The 26,139-nt window shown below is 48.1% G+C and overlaps 1 protein-coding gene across 1 annotated transcript in view; it reads right to left on the bottom strand.

Moving 5' to 3' along the window:
* The window catches only part of ATP7B (ATPase copper transporting beta), a 50,736-nt gene extending 31,537 nt beyond the window's left edge, over positions 1–19,199 (bottom strand). Inside the window, 3 exon segments of the mRNA XM_059041618.2 lie at positions 959–1,216; positions 7,175–8,354; positions 18,771–19,199. Coding sequence (XP_058897601.2) covers positions 959–1,216; positions 7,175–8,354; positions 18,771–19,007 — 1,675 coding nt within the window. The 5' untranslated portion in view covers positions 19,008–19,199.
* Between the last annotated feature and the right edge of the window lie 6,940 nt (positions 19,200–26,139).

Raw genomic sequence — 26,139 nt, 5'->3', positions numbered from 1 at the left:
GCCCACGGGCGAAAGAGGAGCTCCTAGAACACCTTGGTTTGAGAGCCACCTTCTAGAGCTCCAGGAAGCTGTAGGCTTGATGAGCAGGAGGCGGGAAACGTGTCATCCTTGAGCCTGAACGGAAGGGCCCGCGTACGGAGCCACAGGAAGAGAGAAGGTGACCCCGGAGGCCGGCAGAGTCACGGTTAAGATATTTTCCAGACAAAAAATTGGGACAGGATTTGCACTACACTTTCAGGTTTAAGAAACCAGATTGGCAATGTTGGTTAGAGGACAAAACTTTGGCATTTCCACAACACGCTATGATTTACAATGACAACAGGACAGAATGCAGGCTATTTATGTGTTTGACCGCAAGAGGCTTTGGAAGGGAAAACCGCAGACTACCACCAGGACAAGCTAGTTGGGGAGGCCACCCATGACATACCTTGACCTTTAAACTGGATTCCCCATGGCTAACTTACTCAGCGATCCATTTTATCTCAAACTAAGTACTTCTTTTTTTTTTTTTTTTTTTTTTGTGGTACGCAGGCCTCTCACTGTTGTGGCCCCTCCCGTTGCGGAGCACAGGCTCCGGACGCGCAGGCTCAGCGGCCATGGCTCACGGGCCCAGCCGCTCCGCGGCATGTGGGATCTTCCCGGACCGGGGCACGAACCCGTGTCCCCTGCATCGGCAGGCGCACTCTCAACCACTGTGCCACCAGGGAAGCCCCCCAAACTAAGTACTTCTTAAAGAGCAGAATGCCAATTGCCCCAGAACATTAGACAAACGTCTATCCTATCTTACAATGCACTGCTGCCAGATTATCAGGGCTCCTGATAAACGCAGTCAGTGGAGACGCCCAAGGGCATCTTGTGCCAAGGGCACACTGCCCCGCGTTGCCGACTGTGGCCTCCAGCAGTCTACACGCTACCACCCACAGCAGCATCCCAGCTCGGCGTGGTGGAGACCTCTTACCAGCTTCTTTCTGCAGGTTCCTCTCTATGTTGGACACACAGGACGCGCAGGTCATGCCTCTGACCTGTAGAAAGCACTTCTGCGGGGCCACGGTTTCGGAGGCCCGAGGGGACTTGGACACGAGGCCGGGGTTGTGGTTTGCAGGGAGCCCCCCGGGCTGGGGAGTCATGTCCTGCACGGACACAGGTGCACAAGCCGCCGTGTGCCCCGTGGCGCTCCCAGCACTGCGGTTCCCTGCGTGGTCGCTGGAACAGTTTTCTAGGATAGAATGTCACAAATCATTCAAATCAGAAGAATGTATAATTTTTTTTCCGTAACAGGAGGCTCAAGCTTGACAATGCTCAGATGAAAGTTCCTGGAGAAGATAAAGGGGGGGTTGGTGTTTCCATCACTGTCTCTCCCTCCCCACAACCAGACGGAGACACTAGATTCCATACATAGGAAAGCACGCCGATACTGCAAGGACGGGATGTTCTGGGTAGATGAATGCTCTAACAAGACAATGACGGTTAACGGCAGTGATAAGAACGCACCAGGCGCCCTGCTAAGCACATGTCTGGCCTCCTTTAACTGTTCACATAGCCCTGTGGCAAGTACTACTACCATCCCCATTTTACAGGTGAAGAAAAGAGTTACAAGAAATTAAATGCTTTGCCCCAAACCCCTCAGGTGTGAAGCAGGGAATAGAGCTTCTACACCTGGCCACATCCTGGTTAACAGAGGTCCTCTCCCTCCCCATGCGAATCAAATTGCCCCAAAACACCTCTATTGAGTCGCTAGCCCTTTTCTCATCCTTCGTCAGGTCCTACATACATTTTGGGCAGGAACCCTTTGTCAGCTGTACCCACTGCAAACATCGGCTCCCAGTCTGTGGTTTGCTTTCTCACCCTCATCTAACGGTATTTCTTTTGATAAAAGAAGTCCTTGATGTTAATGAAGCCCAACTTAGAGTCAACTAAACCAACTTCAACAGTGAGTGCATTTTGTGCTCTATTAATAGATGCGTCTACCGCAACACTGAAAATATTCATGCCATTTTCTTCTGGCACCTCTGTTATTTTAAATGAACCTCCACATTCAGGCCACTGATATACTTCAAATGAACTTCCGTGTAGGTCTGAGGTGATAGCCAAGGGTAATTTCTTTCCATTTGGACTTCCAATATTCCAGCTCCAATAATGAAAGTCCTCCTTTCCCCACCGAGTTCCGGCGGTCAGGGAGCAGACATCTTTGGGGGCCATTACTCCACCTACCATGCATACATAGACCAACGTAATTAATCATCGACCAGATCAAGATACAGAAAATTTCATCACTCCAAAAAGTCACCGTTTTGTAATGACACAAAATACCTTGAAGAGTATGTAGGAAAAATGACATCATTTGATGATCAACTCTCCTTCCTTCAAAGTCCACAGCTGCAAAATATAGAAGCTCATTTTCTGGAAAGTGCTAAAACTACTTCCACTCACTTTAAGAGTGCAGTTGATGGATGCTTTCAGCACTTTCGCCGAAGACCCTCCAGTGCTCCGGCCTTACAGCCCTCCACCTTCTGGATGCAGAGACCATCACCTCACCCAGCACAGCTCTGCTCTCCTGGACCTTGTCCTTCTTCAGAATGACTCCACCCCTTGGATGTCAGCTCTTTTTTTTTTTTTTTTTTTTTTTTTTTTTTTTTTTTTTTTTTTTTTTGCGGTATGCGGGCCTCTCACTGTTGTGGCCTCTCCCGTTGCGGAGCACAGGCTCCGGACGCACAGGCTCAGAGGCCATGGCTCACGGGCTTAGTTGCTCCGCGGCATGTGGGATCTTCCCGACCAGGGCACGAACCCGTGTCTCCTGCATCGGCAGGCGGATTCTCAACCACTGCGCCACCAGGGAAGCCCGGATGTCAGCTCTTAACATTCTAGCTCCCACCCCACCAAACCCTCCTGAGCCTGTCCAGCGCCTCCCTCTTTGTCCAGTCCATCACCACCTCCTGGATTCACTTGCCTTTCTACCCAAATATTGCTGTCAACAATTTCAGTAGTATTCGTTAGACCTCCAACACTGAGGTCTAACTCAACTAAATTCTGGGCTTCTGGAGATTGCTAAAAAAAAAAAGTTTAAATAAATTAACAAAACCGCAAATAAGCCTATGCTACTGGGTCCTTTATCAACCTATGCCAACACTACGGGTGGGCATAAAAATTGATTTGACTTTCTGGAAATCTATTTGACAGTATTATCAAAAACGGCACCTCTAATCGCTTGGCACTTAGTAGAGGCACAATAAATATTTGTGAGAAATAATGCTGATACCCTGTGACCCAGCAATTATGCTTTCAGATATTTATCACAAGGAAGTCATTAAGTACATGCACAAAGGAGAAACAGATCACGTAGTTTGAAGACTGTCTTCACGGACAATTTTATTCACAGTCACAGCAATCCTTTCAGTATTATTTACAATGACATCCACCCAAAATAGGTGGGAAAAATAAAGAGGAAACGAAGTTATGGTACAGCCATATGCTGCGATGCCATGTGGCCACTGAACATGCATGGTACTGCAGACACATGGGTGGACCCACAAGTTACGTTTATGATAAGTCACAGGGTGAAAAAGAGATTACCAAACTATGTATGACACAAACCTATGTATTTCTAAGTAAAAATGATATAGGCTCCGGGAAAAGTCCGGATGAGCATCTATGAAACGAAGGACACTGTGTGGGTTTGCAGGGAGAGGACTCCAGGCAGAGGGCACAGCAAGTACAAACGCTGAGGTGAGAACAAGCCTGATAAGAGGCACTGAGACGGGCTAGAAAGGTGGTGGCTGAGGGAGGGGCTTCGGGACCCCCAGGAGGACTCTCCCACTCACAATACAAGACGGGATGGTCCAGGAGGGTCAGCAGCGCGACAGGATCGCTGTGAAAGCTGGGCGGGGACCGGGCTGGAAGGCGGGAAGCAGGGAGACCAGTTTGGATCCAGGAGCAGAGGACGGTCGCCTGCACCAGGGTGCTGGCCCGGCTCCTCTGCCTGGCGTGCAGTCCTGCCCTTTCCTGCCTGCTCAGATCCTAGCCATTCTGAAATCCTGTCCACGCCCAACTCCATGGTCACCCCTACATCATGTCCTTGGGAGCCCCACAAGCGGGTGTTGGATTCTCTCCTTTTCTTCTGAATCCCGAGAGCATCTGACCTACACCTTCCTTGTTACAGCATTTTTCTAACCTGCCTTGGATGATACGAGGGGCCTCTGCGACCTGCTTCCCCGGGGAGAGTATGAACATGAACCGCTGTGGGCGGGTGCTGGACTGCTGCGGAGCACTTCACGTCAGCTGGCACTGGGCCCGGGCCCCGGAAGACCCTCAGCACGTGCGGGGGTGAGGGAACCGTGCCCTGAAAGTGACATCACTCACTTATGAAGGTGAGAGGAACATGCTATACGTAACAGGTGAATTTTCCTCACTTTGTATTCATGTATCCCATCCCTCCATCCATTCATCCGTTCAAAAACTACTTACCATGCAAACAAGTGAACAAATAACAGCTGCCTTCTACAACCAGGTCTAAGTGTATTTTAGCTGTCAAGTAAGTGACTGAAATTCAATGCCTGTATCTTGCCCGTATGCTCTCAGACCTTTTTTCCCTCCCTCCCTCCCTCCCCCTGCTCCACTACCAAGGGGCTGACCCCTGCACACCACTTTTCCCAGGCTCCCTTGTCAACTGGTTTCTGATTAAATTTGGCACATGAAGGTAACAAGCAGGAAACAACAGGACAGAGAGGAGGAGGACCCAAGTGTTGGCTATCTCTCCACTGGGGCCCGGCTCCTGCCATAGCCTTGCCCTTAGTCAGTTCCCACCAGGCAAGTTCAGCCCCTGGGCTCTTGTAAACTAAACACCTGCCTTCCCTCAGACCCTCCCGCCTGTGGGTGGTGGCTGTTTTCCTGTTTTTTAATTTCCTATTTTCCCTCCCAGTTCCTGTTTGGTTTTTCAGCTCTGTAATCTCTCTTGAAGAGTTCCCTCCATCGGCTGACCTGAGACCCTGCCTGTCCCAGCCCATTATTTCCTTTCTCCTTCGTTTCCTTCACAAACACCTACTGTGTGCTGGGTGCTGCAGAGTCAAAGGAGAAACAAATTACATGGTTTGAAGACTGTCCTCAAGGAGCCCCTGGTCAATCCAGAATGGCCGACCAAATACAAAGAATGCCTTTTTCGCATTTAAGTGGCTATAAAAGACAGTCACCAGCACACTTATGGTTTATCCTAAATTAAGACTGCCAGGTAAAATACAGGGCATCCAGGTAAAATTGGATTTCCGATAAACAGTAATTTTTTTAGTATGTCTCAAATATTGCACAGGACATACTAATACTAAAACACTACTCATTGTTTATCTGAGATTCAAACTTAACTAGGTGTCCTGTATTTTTATTTGCTAAATCTGGTTCTCTAAATACCTCTTGGGCTAAACATAATTCTCATAATTCTGGCCAATAAAAATCCCTGTTTTCTCTCCAGGTTTACTTACTCAACTTCAATTATTCTGCATTACGTAGTTCAACTCAAATTTCTTTTTACTGCTGATAACTTGATTCCACTGTTTTAAGACTTTAAACGTCATACAAATGTAGCAGATGGCGACTGCATACTACACCTCTTACCTTCTGAGCACAGGATTTCCTGTTCCAGTTTTCCTTATTGATTTTTGTTTAAAAAAAACAAAACAGAACAAATCTCCTTCCTGAAACTTGGTACAAAGACAAAGCCCAGAATGGGGCCCAGTCACTCCACATGACTCACCGGCTCCCCTTGGGGATGGGTGGTGCAGGGGCCTAGGAAGGGCTCCTCGGGGTCAGGGGGAGTGAGTGGGAGTCAGCCATGAGGGGCAGGACGGGACGGGGCGGTGGGGGCGGCGGTGGGTTTCTGCCACCTCCCATGGCTCACCGGCTCACTCCCACCCCCACCCCCCAGAGGGAGCCCTCCCTAGCCGCCCCCCTTCCCCCCCCCACAGGGCTCACACCTGCTGCCCCGCGAGGTTTCCCCCTCCCTGCTACCACATAACCTCTCGCCGGGGAAGGTACCTCGCTGCTCAGCAGCCCACAGCTCACACAGGCCTGCTGAGGGGCAGAAACACAAAAGATGCTAAGACAACTTGCCGGGCTCCCAAGTGAAGGAAATGGCGGGGAAAACAGGCAAGTGAATGGCTGGCGGGTCAATGGGAGGGGGCCTGGGGACAGCCACCATCATGGAAACTGTCTAGTGATGTGGCATCAAGGTATGTGGGCACCTCGCTTTGGGAAGGCTGCACACACCCCCTCTTCTCACAGCCATGGTCGGGGCTGGGTGGGAAGGGAAACCATCATCACGTCCTTCCCTTCTTTCCCACTTTCAACAGAATGGGCTCCAGGTGGTGAGACCAGGGTCCTGTTGTCTTTATTATTCGGTTTTGTTTAGCAGAGAAATCTCAGAGCAAATGATGATGTTTCCTTTGGAGAGAGAAGGGCCAGGTGTTCCCAAAGTACTCTTTTTAAAAAGAACACAGGGCTCCCCTGGTGGCGCAGTGGTTGAAAGTCCACCTGCCGATGCAGGGGACACGGGTTCGTGCCCCGGTTTGGGAAGATCCCACATCCTGTGGAGCGGCTGGGCCCGTGAGCCATGGCCACTGAGCCTGCGCGTCTGGAGCCTGTGCTCCGCAACGGGAGAGGCCACAGCAGTGAGAGGCCCGCGTACTGCAAAAAAAATTTTTTTTTAAATAAAATAACACAGGGGCTTGCTTCCCTGGTGGCGCAGTGGTTAAGAATCTGCCTGCCAATGCAGGGGACACGGGTTTGAGCCCTGGTCCGGGAAGATCCCACATACCGCTGAGCAACTAAGCCCGTGCGCCGCAACTACTGAGCCTGCACTCTAGAGCCCATGCACCACAACTAGTGAAGCCCACTCGCCACAACTACTGAGCCCACACGCTGCAACTACTGAAGCCCTCGCGCTCTAGGGCCCATGTGTTGTAACTACTGAGCCCGCGTGCTGCAACCACTGAAGCCCATGCTCCCAGAGCCCGTGCACCGCAGCGAAGAGTAGCCCCCGCTCGCCACAACTAGAGAAAGACCATGAGCAGCAATGAAGACCCAACACAGCCAAAAAAAATAAATAATTAAAAAAAAAAAAGAACACAGAATCAGTGTTCTCTTCAGAAAAGCAGCTAAAAATCCAAGGAACTTAGCATCAACCACGTACCAGCCAGGACGGAGGCCTCGAATCCCATGTCCTCCACCACAGCTCGGAGTTCTGCTGGGTGAGTTAGAGATGGATCGTAGAGCACCGTTCCTGTCCCTTCGGCCAAAGACACGGAGATACTCTGCACTCCGTCCCTCTGGGAAACATGGCCCTCGATGGATTGGACGCAGGACTCACAGGTCATGCCCGCGATGGCCAGCACTGCAGCACAGTGCCCGCCGGGCGCCTGGGGGCTCCTGGCGTCTGTCCCACTCCCTTCCACTCCATCGGCTAGAGAGACTTTAAAGTTCCCAGGTGGCAGAGCCTCAATGGCCCTCTGCAGGGTCCCTGGGGAGATGCGGGAAGGGTCGTACTGGACTTGGGCAGTCCTGTTCTCCAGGGACACTTGGATACTCTGAACCCCTGGCTGCTGCCCAATATTTTCTTCGATGTTCAGGACACAAGACTTACAGTGCATTCCATCCACTCTCAGATACAGAGGCACCCCCTGGCTCCCCGAGTTATTGCCGTTCTGGTTAATGGAAGCCGGCGGGGCCTTTGGGTGGATGCGCTGGAGCTGCCTGATGTCAATAGGTCCCAGGCTCACGGGGGCCACCTTGTTCTTGATGACGGCTTCAAACCCCATGTCGTTCACGCGGTCCCTGAGGTCTTGGGGTTGGATAAGGTAAGGCTGGTAAGTGATGACTGCCTCCTGGTTGCTGAGCGAGACGCGGACCCTCACGACGCCCTGCAGTTTCCCGATCTTGCCTTCTATGGAGCTGACGCAGGACTGGCAGGTCATGCCCTCCACCCGGAGCTTGACCACAGCCTCCAGGGCGGGCGAGAACCTGGATGGCCGGGAGATAGGCTTTCCCTCCGCCACAGTGGCCTGGAAGCCCATGTCCTCGATCTGACAGCAAACCTGAGGCAGGCTTAGGACCGAGGGCACGTACCTCACCAGGGCACTGCCCTGCTCCAGGGCAACCTTAACGCTCACGATGCCTTTCAGACTAGACACCCTGCCCTCGATGGACTTCACACACGACTGGCAGGTCATGCCTACGATGCTGATGGCGCCGGTGGCCGTCTGAGAGGGGCACACGCCATCCAGGCCGTCCTCGTAGCCACTGTTGTCAAAGGCAAAACTCTGCTTCATCGTTGGCTCCCAGGCTCGAGCAGGCCAGGAAAGCTTAGGCAAGATCTAAAAGGAAGAGAAAGAACATTTTTTAACCTTAAAACTAAACGTTTTCTAAAATCTCCCAGCTTGGGTGGCACTGAGAAAATGGAAAACAATACCACCGGTGTCCAAACATCCCAAGAGTAAGAGAACATCAAAAGAGGGGAGGAAAGCTATAGAGACATTACTTATCATATGAAAGGGTTCAGAGGGGTTCCTTCTAGCTCTGACTTGCTGTGATTCTGAACCCAGAAGTCAACTGCCTACCTTGGTAGAAGGCATGAAGGTTTCTGTGGGAAAGGAGAGCACGATGGGGCTGACCCACACAGAACAAGCATGGCAGGCCTACGACAGAGGCAGAGAGCACAGCAGAAGGGCACAAGTCCCACGAGACCTCCCCGACTCCAGCTGACACCCGAAATCTCCCCACTGGACTTGGTCCTTTCAGCTTAAACTGTGGAGGTCCTGCTGGAGTGCAAATACACAGAATAGGCCAAACCCTAATTCTGCATCTCTTTCTAGGGGTGTCCATCTCATTCTCTTAGCGGGGGTTAGACTGAACAACCATAGGGCACATGTTCCAAATGCAGACCTCCCAGCCCATGGGGCCAGACCACAGTGCCTGTGAAAAAAAGGTCTCGAAGGATGCCCCTTGAGCCACGGAAGTGAGCACAGCAGGGCCAAGGGGACCAAGAGGAACGGGACGGGGAAAGCTGGAGGAACAGGAAGTTGGGCTGAACAAGGCACTTCTAGTGCGGCCTCCGCTGAGTCCCTGCCCCGCCACGTGCCCGGGGCCGCTGTAGACATTACCTAAAAACGACATGTGCTTCACCAAATTAAACGGGTTCATTTTCTTAGTGTATCACAGCTCAAGTGTAGTTTCCTGATTTCTTCTCATGATGTGGCCTCAGCCATTCTATTAGCAAAACTTCCCTTTCGCAGGGTCCCAGTCTCACCACTCTCTTAACTAGATACAGTTTTTATACCGGTACTATTACCTGCTTCAGACGTTTGGGCACAGGCCTTTATATACGGCACCTGATGAAAAAGCATGTCACTCGACACCTACACAATCCTACTCATCTTCAGCTGAATCTCGATTACATGGATCGATCTTCTCTGTCCCTGTGCATAAAATGCTTACCTTTCCAACTTCGGATTTTGAGCAGCTTAACAAGATGAAAGTTTAAATAACTTTTAAAACAGACTAAAAATATTCATTTGTATATCCACAGAGGAAATCACAAGCTAGTTTGGGATTAATAATTATAAGGAATTTTTAAAAAATATTTTAAAATAGAGAAAAGGGGATAATTAAGTAATTTATGAGATAGCAACTCAAAAATTTGTTGGATTCAAAATACATACTGAAATTATCTACGGTGTAAATACAGAAATGTATATGATAAGGACGACATGGCATAACAGTATTAACGGATGACTGGGTAGACATCTGGGAAACCTATTTGGAAAAATATAAATTTGGAATCTATATATCAGAAGACATTTCAGACAGATCAAAGATGAAGATGTAAAAAGCAAAATAATAAAAATACTAGATGAAAACATAGGAGAATATCTATTATAATCTCAGAGTGGGGAAAGCCTAAATATGACAAAACAAAAGCAAGAAAATCCAGAAGCTATAAAATAAAAGTTTGGTATATCTAACCACAATAAGAGGAAAACAAATTGTTCAAACCAAGGCAGAAGATAAACCGAGAGAAAAAAAGACTTGCTTTCACCTTAAGCAAATTAAGAGCTAATTCCTTTAATATATAAAGAGCCCCTTCAAAAAAGAAGAAGGCCAACATTCCAACAGAAAAAAGAAAGCAGTTCATCAACAAGGAAATGCAGGGCTTCCATGGTGGCACAGTGGTTGAGAATCTGCCAGCTAATGCAGGGGACACGGGTTCGAGCCCTGGTCTGGGAAGATCCCACATGCCGTGGAGCAACTAGGCCCGTGAGCCACAACTACTGAAGCTGCGCGTCTGGAGCCTGTGCTCCGCAACAAGAGAAGCCGCGATAGTGAGACACCCGCGCACCGCGATGAAGAGTGGCCCCCGCTTGCCCCAACTAGAGAAAGCCCTCGCACAGAAACGAAGACCCAACACAGCCATAAATAAATAAATAAATAAATAAATTTTTAAAAAAGGAAATGCAAATGGCTTCTCAATATATGAAAAGCAACATTAAAGGAGAAATATAACATTCCAGCCTCACATGTGAGGTTGACACGGTCTTTGCCATTCAAGTTGGCACCCACTGACTCATTCCCCAGGGTTAGTGGGAATGTTACCTCTTGGGAGGGCAACTTGGCAATATCTATTAAAATAACAAATTCACTTATTCTTTGACCCAGTGACGCTCTAAGAATTTAGGCAATAAATATATTTGTTTGCATGCAAAAGGAAGCATGCAACAAAGATATCAGATGCTACAACAGGTTGAAAACAACATAAATGTCCATAAATAGAGGCTGATAAATTACTGCACAAATGTACAATGGAATACTATCTAGCTCTTAAACAGAATGAGGCAACTCTATAAACAGTGAAATAGACTGGTGTCTAATGTATAGTTCAGTGAAAAAAGCAAGGCACAGAATATACAGTGCATCCAGGAACTTCCCTGGTGGTCCAGTGGTAAAGAATTTGTTTTACAATGCAGGGGACTCGGGTTCGATCCCTGGTCAGGGAACCAAGATCCCACGTGCCACGGGGCAACTAAGCCCATGCACCATAACTACTGAGCTCGTGCGCCTCAACTAGAGCCCGTGAGCCGCAAACTACAGAGCCCACGCACCCTGGAGCCTGCGCACCACAACTAGAGAAGAGAAAACCTACATGCCGCAACTAGAGAGAAGCCCACGCACCGCAACGAAAGATCCCGCACGCCTCAGCAAAGATCCTGCGTGCTGCAACCAAGACCCAAAACAGCCAAAAATAAATTAAATCAATAATAAATAAATCTTTTACAAGAAAAAAGAATATACAGTGCATCTAGTATTTCGGTTATCTGCTGCTCATGACAAACCAAACTTAGTGGCTTACCATGACAGCCCAGTTTTTCAACTTGGACAGGGTTTGGCAGGGAAAGCTTGTCTCTGGGGTGGCCTGAACGGGGCTGCAGGTTCCACTTCCAAGAAGAGGGCTCATTCATCACATGGCTGGCAGGTGGATGGTGGCTGCTGTTGGCAGGGACCTTGGCCCTCTTCCATGTAGCCTCTGCACATGGCTAGGCTGGGCACCTCACAGTTGGGGGTTTCTGGGTTCTGAGAGGGAGTGTCACAATAGTTAGCGTTCACAGAGAACAAGTCCCAGTGTGCAAGCACTTAGCAAGCCTCTGCTTGCAGCACACCTGCTAATCCACCATTGGCCAAAGCCAGTCACGTGGCCAAGCTCAGTCAATGTGGGAGAGAATTACATTAGTGCTTACATACAAGGAGGTGGAGTGCACTGGGAGGGCCACCAAAATATGTCTATCACAGCATGCTAGCACTGTCTGTGAGAGAAAAGGAATATTACATATGCAGATGTTTATGCATGTATGGAGTTACCTTTGGAAGAATATATAAGAAGCTGGTACAGAGTTTGTGGACTGGGCAGATGAAGGGGTCAGGCAGCTGGGGTACAGGAGCGGGAAGGAAGAGTTACTTTTCACTGTACAACTTACTGTACAATGTACGTGTATTACTGAATTCTAAAATATAATTAATTTAAACATTAAGTTAAAAGAATGTGAGCATAAAGGAGATACATCCGCAGCGGTGACTTGATTGTAACCGGTATGAATTAAATACTTACTTAACTGAAAAAAGATGCAGGTCAGGGGGAAAGACTGTGCCTAAAACTGCACTTCCACTGCAGGGGGCCTGGGTTCAATCCCTGGTCAGGGAACTAACACCCTGCATGTCACGTGGTGTGGCCAAAAAAAAAAAAAAAGATACAGGAAAAACTAAGAAGATATTCTAAAGATATTTAGATACTTCAATACAGTATCTTAGTAAAGCAGAAGTTACCTCCTTATAAGACATAACTCTCAATCACCCAGTCTGCTGGAAAAACAAATCCCTAATGATTTACTACCCAACCTATTTTTCTCCGTCCCAGGTCGAGCTACAACTCACCAAACCCAAGCCGCAAAGCTAGCTCTTAATCCCTGGATCATTGATTCTACGTTCCTGCTAAAGGAGTTTGCAGAAGTGTTGGAAGCTATTTGTTTGTAGCAAATAATACTCAGAGGTCTCCCTTCTACACAGGCAGGCTTCTAAAGACAAGCAGTTACGGAAGACAAAGCTTTGCAAATAACATAACTTTATGAAACACCAGCGTACCTGTTGGTTTAGGAGCAATCTCATAATAGTTGTCGGGTATCTGGATTGGTTTTTTTTTTTTTTTTTTTTTTTTTGGTGGTACGCGGGCCTCTCACTGTTGTAGCCTCTCCCGTTGCGGAGCACAGGCTCCGGACGCGCATGCTCAGCGGCCATGGCTCACGGGCCCAGCCGCCCCGCGGCACGTGGGATCCTCCCAGACCGGGGCACGAACCCGTGTCCCCTGCACCGGCAGGCGGACTCTCAACCGCTGCGCCACCGGGGAAGCCCTGGATCGTTTTTAAGTGTACACACATACTGGGATTTTAATTCCGTTCTTCAATGAAGACAATCTCTGGGGTGGGGAAAAACTCCCCTACTGAGTTCAAACAAAGAAACATGTCTAGGTTTAAGGGCTCATCAGAAGCAATGGACATTGGAGAGTGGGCCCAGGGTACACAGACTGTGTGTCCAGGGAAAACGTGGTAGAAGTCCCAGTGTTGTCTACGTCCCACTAAATTATACACTCCTTGAGGACAAACACTGGGGACTTCTTCTGCAGGCCCAACAACAGGTTGCTGGCTTCTGAATTTTCAGTAAACTATTCGTACGGCAGGCAGGAGGTTGAGAAGCGCCTGGAAACACCAGGGAAGAGGGTAATTCCACAGAGAGGAATCCAAAAGTGAATTTCAATTCTTTGCCACCTCTCTGGGCGGCCTGGTCCCAAGGAATTTGCTGAGAGTACCAGGGCTTTTAAATGAAAAGATAGGGAAAGGTATACAAACTCTTGATTTGCTAAGATGGAGCCAGGAAAGGAAAATGAGACCTTCAGATAGGCCAGTCTAGTTTGAAGAAATTGGAAATGGGGTGGTATGTTGTAATGAAAGTTTTCAAAGCCAGACTGAAACGGCAAAGCCCAGAAATGACATGCCTTGTAGAAAATGGCTGGGATCACAATCACAAATCAAAGAGCAATACTACTACATGTACAAGGGGAGAACCATTAGCCACTTCTGAGCTCTCTTAGTTACAGGTGGATCTCCATCATCCTTAAATGGGATACCACTCACCCACCTATCCTGAGACTTCTTTCACCTTGAAGGATATGGAACACCCTTCACAACTTATGAGGCAAAAATATTATACGTGCCTGCAACTTTTCCAGTATATGAAACCTCCACCCCATACAACCCTATCCACCTGAACTTTCATGGAATTCAAAATACAGAAAGGTCCTGCTTTTCTTCATAGGTACACAGACCCAATAGTAGCAAGTAGTTAATGATTCTGGGCGTTACTTTATGAGGATGGCATTTTATATCCCTACTGCTCAAGATAATTCTGTGAGTAGATATTCTTAACACCATTTTACTGCTGAAACAGACTCAGAGGTTCATCCAAGGTTATGTAAATAACGGAGCTGGGATCTAAACCCAGCCCAAAGTCCAGCAGGCTTTCTATTTTTTTTAAAAGAAATTGGAAGGTTACTTTTTCTTTTCAGCCATGTTAATTACGGGAAGAGGCTACAATGCTGAAAAGCAAAATGAAGAAAACAGAAAAACAGCCACATACTATATATACTATAGGGGAGCAGAATTTACCACCCTAAAATACATCTCTTTGGCATATAGTCTTAAGCGAGTGATTTTCTGGTAAACAGCAGACGCTGAGAGGGCCCTGAAAACCGAGTAGGAATTGCCTTTTTGTAAGAAACACTTATATTTGGTAAGGGAAATCTCCATTTGTAAGGGTATCTCCCGCTCTGTCCCTGGAAGAGGAGGCTGACCACATCTCTAGAAACTCGATTTATCAGTGGAGAAGGAAATGACTGAAATGTGTACCACAATCACCCTTGTTTACTGTGCTTTTCCTGGTAACTTGCCCTAACTGACTCTCCCCACTCTCAACATCCTCTCCTGTCTTTGGCTGAGGATGGCATTTAAGGTGTGGGCTTCGGCCACCTTGGTGAGTTAATTTTTCTTGGTCTCTCCCATGTATTCACGTTGTTAAATTTATGTTTGACTTTCTCCTGTTAATCTGTCTCTTGTCAACTTCATTCTTGGACCAGCCAGAAGAACCCAGAAAGGTAGAGGAAAACGTCTTCCTCCCCAGCACTACCTATCAGGTAACAACAGGCTACATCCAGGTGAGTGAGCACAGCATGGAGGTGAGGGTGTGGCTAAGATCACTGGTCAGCCTGGGTCTGGGCCTGGCCCGCAACCCTTCGTATCTGTTCTCTTCTCTATTTTTCTCTTTTTTAAATTTAATTTATTTTTGGCTGCGTTGGGTCTTTGTTGCTGCGCGCAGGCTTTCTCTAGTTGCGGTGAGCGGGGGCTACTCTTCGTTGCTGTGCGCAGGCTTCTCATTGCGGTGGCTTCTCTTGTTGCAGATCACGGGCTCAAGGCACATGGGCTTCAGTGGTTGTGGCTCGTGGGCTCTGGAGCGCAGGCTCAGTAGCTGTGGCGCACGGGCTTAGTTGCTCCGCGGCATGTGGGATCTTCCCGGACCAGGGATCGAACCCATGGCAGGTGGATTCTTAACCACTGTGCCACCAGGGAAGCCCCTCTGCTCTATTCGTATCTGAGAGTTCTCTGGACATTGGAGATTCATGGGGAAGAAGGTTCAGAAGTGACTGACTCAAGGAAAGATCCCACCCAAACCACACCAGGCAAATGGGTGTCGGTCGCTAAGAGCCCGAAAGACCCCCACTGAGGAAGAATCAATGTACCCGTGTTAAACCTGTACATATAAAGATTTAAGCGAATACACACTTAGGTATTAATACATAAAATTGAGGTTATCTACGGGTGAGTTATGACGTTCTGATTTTTCACTATCTGTATATACTTTCCAATTGGTAAAACCTGAATGAAAAAAAACAGACAAGTACTACTTTTATACCAGAAAACAAATGTGGTTTTTCAGTTTCTCTAAGGCAAGGAAGAAAATGTTTTGTTAAACCACACTGACATAAGCAGCGACAACAGTGTCACTGTGATAAAGATGACAGCAGTGATGAACAGATGACATATGTCTACACGGCTTTGTCCTCTAAAGAACATTTTCACATCTATGTGTTTAAATATCGGCCCTTCCGATTGGTTGTGAACTTCTTGAAGGGATGTCTGACAGTCTTGGGTAGGCGTTCCAGCCTTGTCTGAGCAAATCCAAGCCTCAGGGTTTTTAGGTGTAAAAGGAGGTAACAATAACGCCCACCCCGGTTCTGCGGGGAGGCCTGAATGCTAAGAGGACTTAAAAGGCTAACGTCATCAATGTTTGAAAATGATTGACTCTGAAGACAAACATGGCCTCATTCGATCTTCAAAAGCAGTCCAGGGAATAGGTAGGGAACTTGTTATTCTCCACCGTTTTACTGATAAGAACTAACCATTAAAACTCGTGTACATATTCCCCCACGCCCACCTCAACCCCTCCAAACTGTCCTTTAACACTGGCTCACAAAGGTCCAGAAAGAACTTCCAGTGAGAATTACTTACAGTTTGTCTACTGAAGAAACAAGCCAAAACTCAGGCATTAGTTCAAACACCGAAGAGGGCGCACGGTGTGCCTGGACTGTGTGGGCTCCAGCCTGACCTCTGGCCGCAGGGCCACCCCCAGCCCTGCTGTTCACTGTGCACTTCCTGGGAAATTCCACACAAATGACCATTTACCGCCTGTTTCTTTCTCTTGACCACGATGAGGAAAAATATAAACCCTTACTGAAAAACTGAATGCACTGTATCATTATTTGCCCAGGAGAAAAAAAGAGAATAAAATTAACAACAAATAAAATTAACAAACCTCAACACATACAGACAACATAGGTTGTTTCCCACGTACAAAAAAAATAAAATTTAGAAACTCACAAACCCTAAGAGCTCTCCAAGAAGCACTTCCCAATAGTACCTCAGAAACCCCGTTCGCAATCTCACTCCACACAGCTTCACTATCAGCTGTTCCAGAGAATTCCATTGCTTTTAACTTACACCTATTGTCACAATTATTCCATCAGACACTTACCAATTAACGGCATTTTTTTCTGCTTCGGAATCTTCTCTGATAACACTCTATACTTCAAGCCTCTCCCAAACAAAGAAATTTTAAATAGCAGGCCTGTCACTATCAAGCAACTGTCATTATCTTAGAACATTTTTTTACATTTGAGTGAAATAGTCTGAGTGAGAACCATAAGGTCATAATTCCCTAGGCATTTCCCAGAATGATGGTAAGATCATGATATAAAAGACCTACGTTAGATATATGCAATGTTATGACTGGTTAGAAAAAAAAAAAATCACACAAACAATGTTAATTTGGGTATTTATATTATGTGATGGAAGTCAACGAACTTGGGATTATTCCTCTTGTTAATTATTATTATTGATAAATTGCATATGATCATCAGATTTTATGAAATAATGCCATTATTTTATCACACAGAAATGTACACTATAATGGCTAATGAAGGTGGTGGTTTCTACCTAGAATTATAGGTATGACCAGCTGTACAGAAAACAAATATTCCTTTGAAAGACTTAGGTATAAACTTAATATTTATAATTTATGCTAATCTATAAATGCACGATAGGAACTTGCTACTTAAAATAATCCTCAGTAAAAGAAATTTAAGTGGTTGATAAACCTTTTCAAAAAAAAGTAATATGCAGTCAATTAATATTTGATAAGAGAGCTAAGAATACTTAACAGAGAAAAGGCAGTCTTTTCAATAAGTGGTGCTGGGAAACTGGTATTCACATGTAGAATGAAAGAATGAAATTGGGACCCTGTCTTACACCACTCACAAAGATTAACTCTAATGGGTTAGATACTTATGTGCAATACCAGAAACCATAAAATTTCTAGAAGAAAACATAGGGAAAAAAGCTCCTTGACCTGGGTATTAGCAATGATTTTTTGGATATGACACAGAAAGCACAAGCAACCAAACAAAAAATAAACAAGTGGAGCTACATCAAACGAAAAAGCTTCTACACAGCAAAAGACACAATCCACAAAATTAAAAGACGGCCTACAGAACGGAATAAAATATTTGCAAACCATATCTCTGATAAAGGGTTAATGTTCAAAATACATGAAAAATTCATACAACTGGGCTTCCCTGGTGACGCAGTGGTTAAGAGTCTTCCTGTCAGTGCAGGGGACATGGGTTCGAGCCCTGGCCCGAGAAGATCCCACGTGCCGCGGAGCAACTAAGCCCGTGCGCCACAACTCACAAAATTTCCCTTACTTTTAAAGACTTTTTAAACATCTAACACCAGAAGAAACAAAAATAACTCTTCAAGGAGCAAAAAGGACTTATGAAAACTTCCCTTTATATCTAAGTAGTATTTTTCTTTTCCATATACTCATGTCAATGAAAAGGACCCCACACAGACCACCGGTCCCACCCAGAAATGCTGCTGAAGCACCATTGTTACAAAGCGTTAGTTACACTGCCCTGCTTTTGAACATGACCTGAGGTTTGGGTTAACAAACCTTTCATTTGCTTAAGAAGAGAGGGGTCATTGGGCAGCAACACTTTCAAAATGTTTATTTAGCTGAAATGTGAAAAATAACAAAATAAGGTAAACATGTTAAAAAATAAAAAGGGGGAAAAGATCCATTTTTGTCTGATACGCGTTTTGGGAAACTTGTGCACCACAGAGGTTTACAAAATATCCTGAAAAAGGGCTTCCCTGGTGGCGCAGTGGTTGAGAATCCGCCTGCCGATGCAGGGGACGCGGGTTCGTGCCCCGGTCCGGGAAGATCCCACATGCCGTGGAGCGGCTGGGCCCGTGAGCCATGGCTGCTGAGCCTGCGCGTCCGGAGCCTGTGCTCCGCAACGGAAGAGGCCATGAGAGGCCCGCATACCGCAAAATAAAATAAAATTAAATTTAAAAAAATCCTGAAAAAAAGGTTTACAAAATATCCTGAAAATAAAACCCAAGATTTATCTACCATGGACTTAATCCCTGGAAAATTCCCCTGGACTCCTGGCTCACTCCCTACCCCAGAGCTGCTCCCGGCCCCTCTGACATGAGACACGCGGGAAACCTCCGTCTATAACCTGGAGCTTTTTTTTATGAAAAGCCCTCCTGGCTTTTCAGCCCTTCTCCAACGGCACTCACCTGCTTGGAACTGACCTCCTGTGTTTCATTCAAAACTTTCTGTGAAAATTCTCCCTTCTCTGATGGGGGAGAGCATTCCTCCTCCGAAATCACTGGCCTGGAGGAGCCCGTGGCCCTAGGGCTCCTCCTGAAGGACCACCGCTTGTGGACAGACAGCAGGGTCACCTGAGGGTCACCCAGAGTCACCAGGAAGGACGGCTCAGGGCTCCCGGGCGTCTGGCCCCCAGCTCTCTCCATCGCGTGTTCACAGTCACAGCTTCACCTCGCACAACAGCAGTTCACCTTCTCCAGGCTATTTGGTCATGTTAGAAGAAAACGCTCGAAAAGCGTCCCCCTAACTAGCAGAGGGGAGGCTAACTCGGAGGCCGAGTTGCGCAGGTTCCCCTCTGCCCCGGAGCCAGCCCGGGAGAGGCTGCCAGCCAAGCCTTCAGGAACTTGAGCAGGCTGCACACCGCTGTATATATATTTGCTCTTGTTTATCTACCCCTATCAAACCAATTGGCATCCTCTCACTCATCCACTGCACCCGGCACTGGGGGTGTTTGCACACGGCCCCGCGCGTACCCAGTGCTGCTGGGACACCCAGCCGGCGTGTACAGGAGCCCAGCACGCAATCACGCCCCCACACTGAGCGGTTTCCTTTTGGCCCTGTGCGCTCCCCAAGAGAACAGCCTGGAGGCAAAGGAGACATGTCACTTCCTTTTACTACCAAACTTCGAGCGCTTTCTTGGAATAACTTCAGCTGCCTCTTCCATAGCTCCAGCGCTGGCGGCGTGCAGATTACTAGGGGAGAAAAGGATTTCCCAGGCAACATGACTTGCTTTTTCAAGAAGGTGTAAGAGAGTTCCATGTCTCCTGCAGCTTTGTTCTCCCCTGGACCAACAGCTTGACTTCACTAAGAGCTGACTTTAGAAACTCATGCGCTGACAAGACTCATCCGTATTTTTTTTTTTTTTTTTTTTTTTTGCGGTACGTGGGCCTCTCACTGCCGTGGCCTCTCCCATTGCGGAGCACAGGCTCCGGACGCGCAGGCCCAGCGGCCACGGCTCACGAGCCCAGCCGCTCCGCGGCACGTGGGATCCTCCCGGACCGGGGCACGAACCCGCGACCCCTGCATCGGCAGGCGGACTCTCAACCACTGCGCCACCAGGGAAGCCCTCATCTGTATCTTATATGCGGCAGAACCGTCGGAAACTAAGACACAGACAGTTCAGGCTTCCGAGGCTACCCGCTGCTCCACAAGAGGATTAAGGGAAGGAGACACACGAGGGTGGCCGGTGGCGTATAGACAGCGGGGCAATCAGGGAGCCTCGCGCTCTGTCGGGCAGCCCCGCCTACTTTCCCGCCCTCACCCACTCAGACACAGGAAGGAGGCGACCTCATCCCCCATGGGAGGAACAGCTCTGCCAGCCGCCAGCCCTGGCAGCACCTCCTGCAGCAAGTAAGTGCAGGGTGTCCACACTGAGGACGGAATTGAGTCAGTTGGTAGAACAGTTCCTCTGTGTCCTGGCTTATTCCGCCGAGCTGAATGTGCTCTTAGTCGGGGAAGAGGGGGTCGCAGGGGCGCGCCCCAGAAGAGGGCATTTACAATCACGTCCCCTTCTGTTCAAGGTTGCTGTGGGCTCTGCCTCTTTATGGGCTGCCTACAGTCACCCCTCCTCCCCCATTAAAACTGCCATCACTGCCCCCCAAGAACTCCTGACCAAGAGACCTGTCCTCTCTGAGAGACGGTGGGCTCACCACGGGTCCATTGCCCACGGGTCAGTCCTTCAAGACTCTTCCTTAATTCTTCCGCCTCTCATTTAGTCCGTGGAGATGTAACGACTTGTTTGCTTCCACTTCTGAAACACGCTCGGGGCAGCCAGCTCCCAGCTGTGTCTGAGTCGCCTTACCTTCCATGTGCTCAAAAAAGAATCCACCTCCACTACCAAGAAATGCCATTCAAGTCAGTGACCCAAAAAGGAAAGGCACGCTTGATGCCAAGGACCTCGGCCCCCAAACCCATGCAGGAGTCAGCGTGGATGAGCCTGGTGTACCCATGATCATTCAAATCCTACTTCCTTACCTACGGCGTTCATGTTTCCTGATAGGACCTGTCAGGAGCTATGTATGCCTGTGGACCCCCTCACATTTCCTTTATGGGGCATCATAAGTGTGTTTCCATGTCTTTGAGCACCAGATTAAAAAAATTTTTTTTTACCATTTTGGGTGGAAATCCTCCCCAAAGGTCATTTATCTTTCTGTTATCTTTTCAAATATGAGTTCCTACTCTTAGTTCAATTTTTCCTTGGTGATACAGGATCGTTATCTGCTTCTGTGCTATAGCTATGAATAGTTAATAAGGAAAGTATGTTGGCCTCATATGTTCTTAGTGCTTATTGTTAGCACAATAACTATGGAAGATTTGAATACTTTACTGTAAAATAATTTTACTTCTCCTAAATGGTCACTCAGAACACACAGCCAGAAGAAGAAGGCTGGGCCAGGTTAGGCTGTAAAGGGTGGGAAGTTTAGACTTTATCCTGTGGATGGGAGAGAACCACCCGTTTTAACGCAGAGGACTTGACATGATTACATTTGTGATTTAGAAATAGTTTGGGCAGGCAGGAGGACTCAGAGGAGGGGGGATTATAGAGTTACAAGGAGCAGAGAAAATGAATAATAGCAGAGTGGGATTAATAGCAGAGGAGGAGGCCCTCGGGGCTCTGAGATCAAGCGATCACAGCAGGTGGCGCAAGAGAGGACCTGAGGGTGACGATGCTACTTCCAGTTTGGCAGAGAGGAGGAGGAACTGGGCGGGGGGCAATTCTGGGGATGGAAATGGTGGATTCACCCTGGTTCCTTTGGGATCTAAGGGACCTGCAAAACAGCCAGGACATGAGCCAGGCTCCCAGACTAGAGAATCAAGTCCAAACTCCCCTTTCTGGCACCATCCGCTCTCCTCACACCTGACCCCTAGGTTCCCGCTCCTTCTCCATCTGATCCTCCTTATCCCTTAAGTCCTGCCTCTCAGGGAGTCGCCTCCACCCAGCCTGGTGGGGCTCCCTCCCTTATCTGAATTCTAGTATCACTAAAGCCAACACCACAGACCTGGCAGGTATTACTGGGGAACCAGTCTTCTCCCTCCACTGAGAATGCACTCAGCTAAGTCCATAGTTGGCCAAGCATGCACTCAACACCAGGTGTTTTGTCAAAAGTCTGCTTTCGTTTTTTTTTTTTTTTTTTTTAATGGTACGCGGGCCTCTCACTGTTGTGGCCTCTCCCGTGGCGGAGCACAGGCTCCCCTGCTTTCGGTTTTAAGGTTCGTTGAATTCACTGGCAAAATAACCGCTCACTACACAAAAATAAACAGCTTTAATCAATTCTTTAATGAAAGGTGATTAAACTTAATTTTAATATACAATCATTAGAAGGAAAGCAGTAAGAATATTAGAGACACACAACAGAGTATACATCACTGAATTGGGCCGACACCTACTTCCAGATCCAAACAGCAGCTGGGAAGTCCCGAGGGACGGCAATCTGGAGCCACAGTTGGGAAGGAGGGTCCCGGGCGGTGCCTCCACCCCACGGGTGAGACTTCAGATTGGAGTTCTGGGGGCTCCGTTTATAATCCCAGGCCGCAAATGGATATCATCAGTTTGCGTGCAAAAATGCAGCTCTGGATACACTTCAGCAACGCTGTTGGTTTCACCATGTGAGTCATAACATGTTCCAGACCCCGCAGGACTGGCCAGGTCCCCAGGGCTTAAGAAATTCCAAGACCCACTCCCTTTCTGCTCGTAAGGGCCACCTGACTTGCTAGCAGCAGTTGTTAGGTGTGCGAGCAGGCGTGCAGTCCGGGCAGGGTCACAGGTCTGGCAGAGGCCTGCTTCTGCCTCTGAAACCTGAGCAAGACTCCTTTACTAATTTTCCCAACACGAGGAAACACGTAAGCTCCTAGAAGACAAGGTCCTTATGTCTTATCTGCCCGTAGATTTAACGACGTGATGAACCAATATCAGATGTTAAACAAACGCTCACTGAGTTGGACTACAGACTGGATTTTCATGGTGGTTCATGGCGGATTTTCATCCTCATCACGATGCAAGGACAAACTCCATTAGGGTCTCGCATCCCTTCTAGAACTACCAGGCTTCAAGTGTCTCCTTGCACTAAAATATTTTGCCTCCCACCTGTACAAAGTTTTTCAGCAACTTTCCAAAGTAAAATGTATCTTGTTTCTCTCCTACCCACCTCCCCAGGCTGTGAATCTTTTCTGTATAAAAAGAAAAATCGCTTTGGTGTCCCCTAAGCGATCCTATTATAACACGAGAAGCCTGGGCCCAGAGGCAGATGGGCGGCTCCTGTTTCCATGAACCTCGGGGACAAAGGACCCCGCTTGGAGGAGGTGCATCTGGCTCAGATATTTCAGCATTCACCGAGATTACCTGGCTCCATCCAGCGGGAGGCGTCTCACAAAGAACCCTGGGTCAGTCCTCCCAAGGAGCAGGGATCCCGCGATGGGACAGGAGGACAGAACTTGACACTAAGCTGTGTGCCGGGAAGCAGTGGCCCGGAAGGTTCCCATACACCGCAGAGCACGAATGGGAGCACTGAAGATAAGTTAGCATTTATGTGCTTCTGCAAAGGAAAACACAAGAGGCACTTTCTGCCCTCGGGAGTTTATTAGCAAGTTCAGAGAGAAGACCAGTAGCGGAGAGTGTTGAAGTAGAAAGAAACCACTCCGACATGAGATGCTGGGGGTGAAGGAGGACTTGCCAAGGGAAGGACTGGTGGGCTGTGGGGTCTGCTCCGTGCGCCCCCGGGAACTGGCCATTCTGAGACTGAAACAGCTAGCGCGGCGTGACTTTTATACTAGCTTGTGAGCAGGACAGGAAACAAAAAGCAAATACAAAACGCCACCTAGGCAAGCTCACCGGAGGCAGTGCTCTTCAACGAAACTGCACGTGGCTGAACAGCCCAGAGGGAAAAAAATGATAGTAATTCCACATTAGGAAGAGACTGCATGGGGCCAAAAAGAGAAACACGGAGATTCTATCAAAGAGTCAAAGCCAACCCTCGGACTCTGCAGTGAATCACATGTACCTTCAACTTCCTTGGCTGCCCCCCCTTATCTGGGGCCAATGCTGCTCACCTCTTAAGTTCCCACACTCTCCAGGTCTGTCTCCTCGGAGCTCGGCAAGGATAAAATACAACACGCCCAGGCTGGCTGGCCACGCTCTGATTCCTGACCACTAACCTGGAGAAGCCTTGGTGCCACCGGCAGTCCAGCTCCATCTCCCTGGTTCTCACCCTCCCGGCCGGGGTCCCACACCCTCCCTGCTCCTCAGACCTCCACTCCCACCCCCCTCCTCCCTCTCCAGTGATGAGGCTGCTCGCTGCTTCCTGAAACAAAGGATCAGAAAAGAACCTGCAGACATCTCAACCATGCAGCCACCTGATTAGAGCCTGCTGAGCTGTAAGGACCCCAAGGTCAGCCTCCAAGTGCCCACAGCTCCTGGTTTTCCTCCTACCCCCTGGCAGCTGCCCCTCAGAGGACGAGGAGCTTCACAAGAGATTAGTCCCCAGACCTCTGAGGGCTGAGTGGCTCCCAGCTCAGCCCTCGGCTTTCTTCCCTATCTGTACTCCCTGTGATCTCATTCAGTCCAGAAGAAATATCACCTTATATGGACTTCCCTGGTGGTCCAGTGGTTAAGAATCCACCTTCCAATGCAGGAGACATGGGTTCAATCCCTGGTCCGGGAAGTAAGATCCCACATGTCGCAGGGCAACCAAGCCCATGTGCTCTAGAGCCCACGGGCCACAACTACTGAGGTCGCGCACCACAGCAAAGATCCCGCGTGCCGCAACTAAGACCCAGTGCAGCCAAATAAATAAATATTTAAAAAAAGAAAGAAAGAAAGAAATACCATCTATAGCCAGTAACTCCCAAACTCCGCACTTATGGACCCCAAAGCTTAACTAACACCTCCTGTTAGATATTTAATATGCATCTCAAATGTTAACTTGTCTAAAACTGAGCTCCCAATATGATGTCCCTAAAGAAAAAAAACTGTCGCCTGCCATTTCAAGTTCTACACGGATCAAGGCATAAGCACCTGCAGTCACCCACCGAAAGTGCATGCTGCTGGGAATTCAGGCTGGAGAAAAACAGGAAACATTCTGTGTTTTGGATATGCTAGCCCTGAGACAGTTAAGATGCATATCTAAGGAAAAATTTCAATGAGCCCAGATTCTTGCATCTTCCCATGCAAAGAAAAGCACTAAAATCATTAACTTGAGAAGTCTGTGCTTTGTGATTAGCTGTGATCTTTTTATATTTGACTACATGTTTTTTCCAGCAAAAAATTCATATATATATATATATATCCTGGCTCTTCCCTTGCCTCTTTGGAACAGTTCCTCAGAGTAAACTGAGAGGCTGTCTCCTGGTCTAGAGAATTCAGTGTGGTCCCCGAATAACACTGCAATTCACTGCAATTCACTGCTCTCACACTGTGCCTTTTTTTTTTTAGTCCACAAGCCCTCTCCCTGCTTCTTCCAGTCTTCCCCATCTTAGTAAATGACAACTCCTCCCTTCCGCTCGCTCAGGAAAGAAAACCCTTGCGTTCATCCTGGATGAGAATCATATCCTCCTTTCAAAATCACCTATAAGCGTTCAGCAAATCCTGTCGGTTCCATGTCCGAAATACATTCAGCATCCAACCACTTCTCAGCAGCCCCACTATAAGGCGGTCCAGGCCACCACCAGCACATCTCACCCGCATTACTAAAATAATCTCCTCAGTGACCTCCAGGCTTCTGCTTTTACCTCCCTAAAGTCAATTCTCAAAACAAAAGCCAGAGGGGGGAAAGAAAAAAAAAAAAAGTGGAAATGATGAGGTTCCCCTAAAAACCCTCCAGGGGGTTTTCACGTACTTAGAGAAAAACCTAAAATCCTTACAATGACCTAGAAGAACTGGTGGAGGTGGCCCCTCTCCCTCTCCCTTTCAGCCTATCCTCACACTCCTCACTCCTCTGCTAAGACCATTCGGACGCTGCTGCTCCTGGCACAAAGGCACGCTCCTGCCTCAGGGCCTTTGTCTCGACTGCACCCCACCCCCACCCCCACCCCTGCTAACAAATATCCCTGCCCCAAACCCCCCGTATCCAGATGACTCACTTCCTCTCCTTCTAATGCCCCTGCTCAAATGTCACCTTCTCAGGGGCTTCCTCAACTATCTTGGGTACAATTTCAAACATTCCCACTTCCTATGGTCCTTTCCTACTTATTTTTCTCCAGAGTGCGCAACTACTGCCGGATATAATAACATATATTTTACTGATTTGTTTACTGTCTCTCCAATTAGGATGTAAGTTTCACAAG

This window comes from Kogia breviceps, chromosome 16, assembly GCF_026419965.1.
Source record: "Kogia breviceps isolate mKogBre1 chromosome 16, mKogBre1 haplotype 1, whole genome shotgun sequence".
Classification (NCBI taxonomy): Eukaryota; Metazoa; Chordata; class Mammalia; order Artiodactyla; family Physeteridae; genus Kogia; species Kogia breviceps.
Note: the sequence above shows the minus strand (reverse complement) of the source record. Positions and strands in the feature narration are given on the sequence as shown.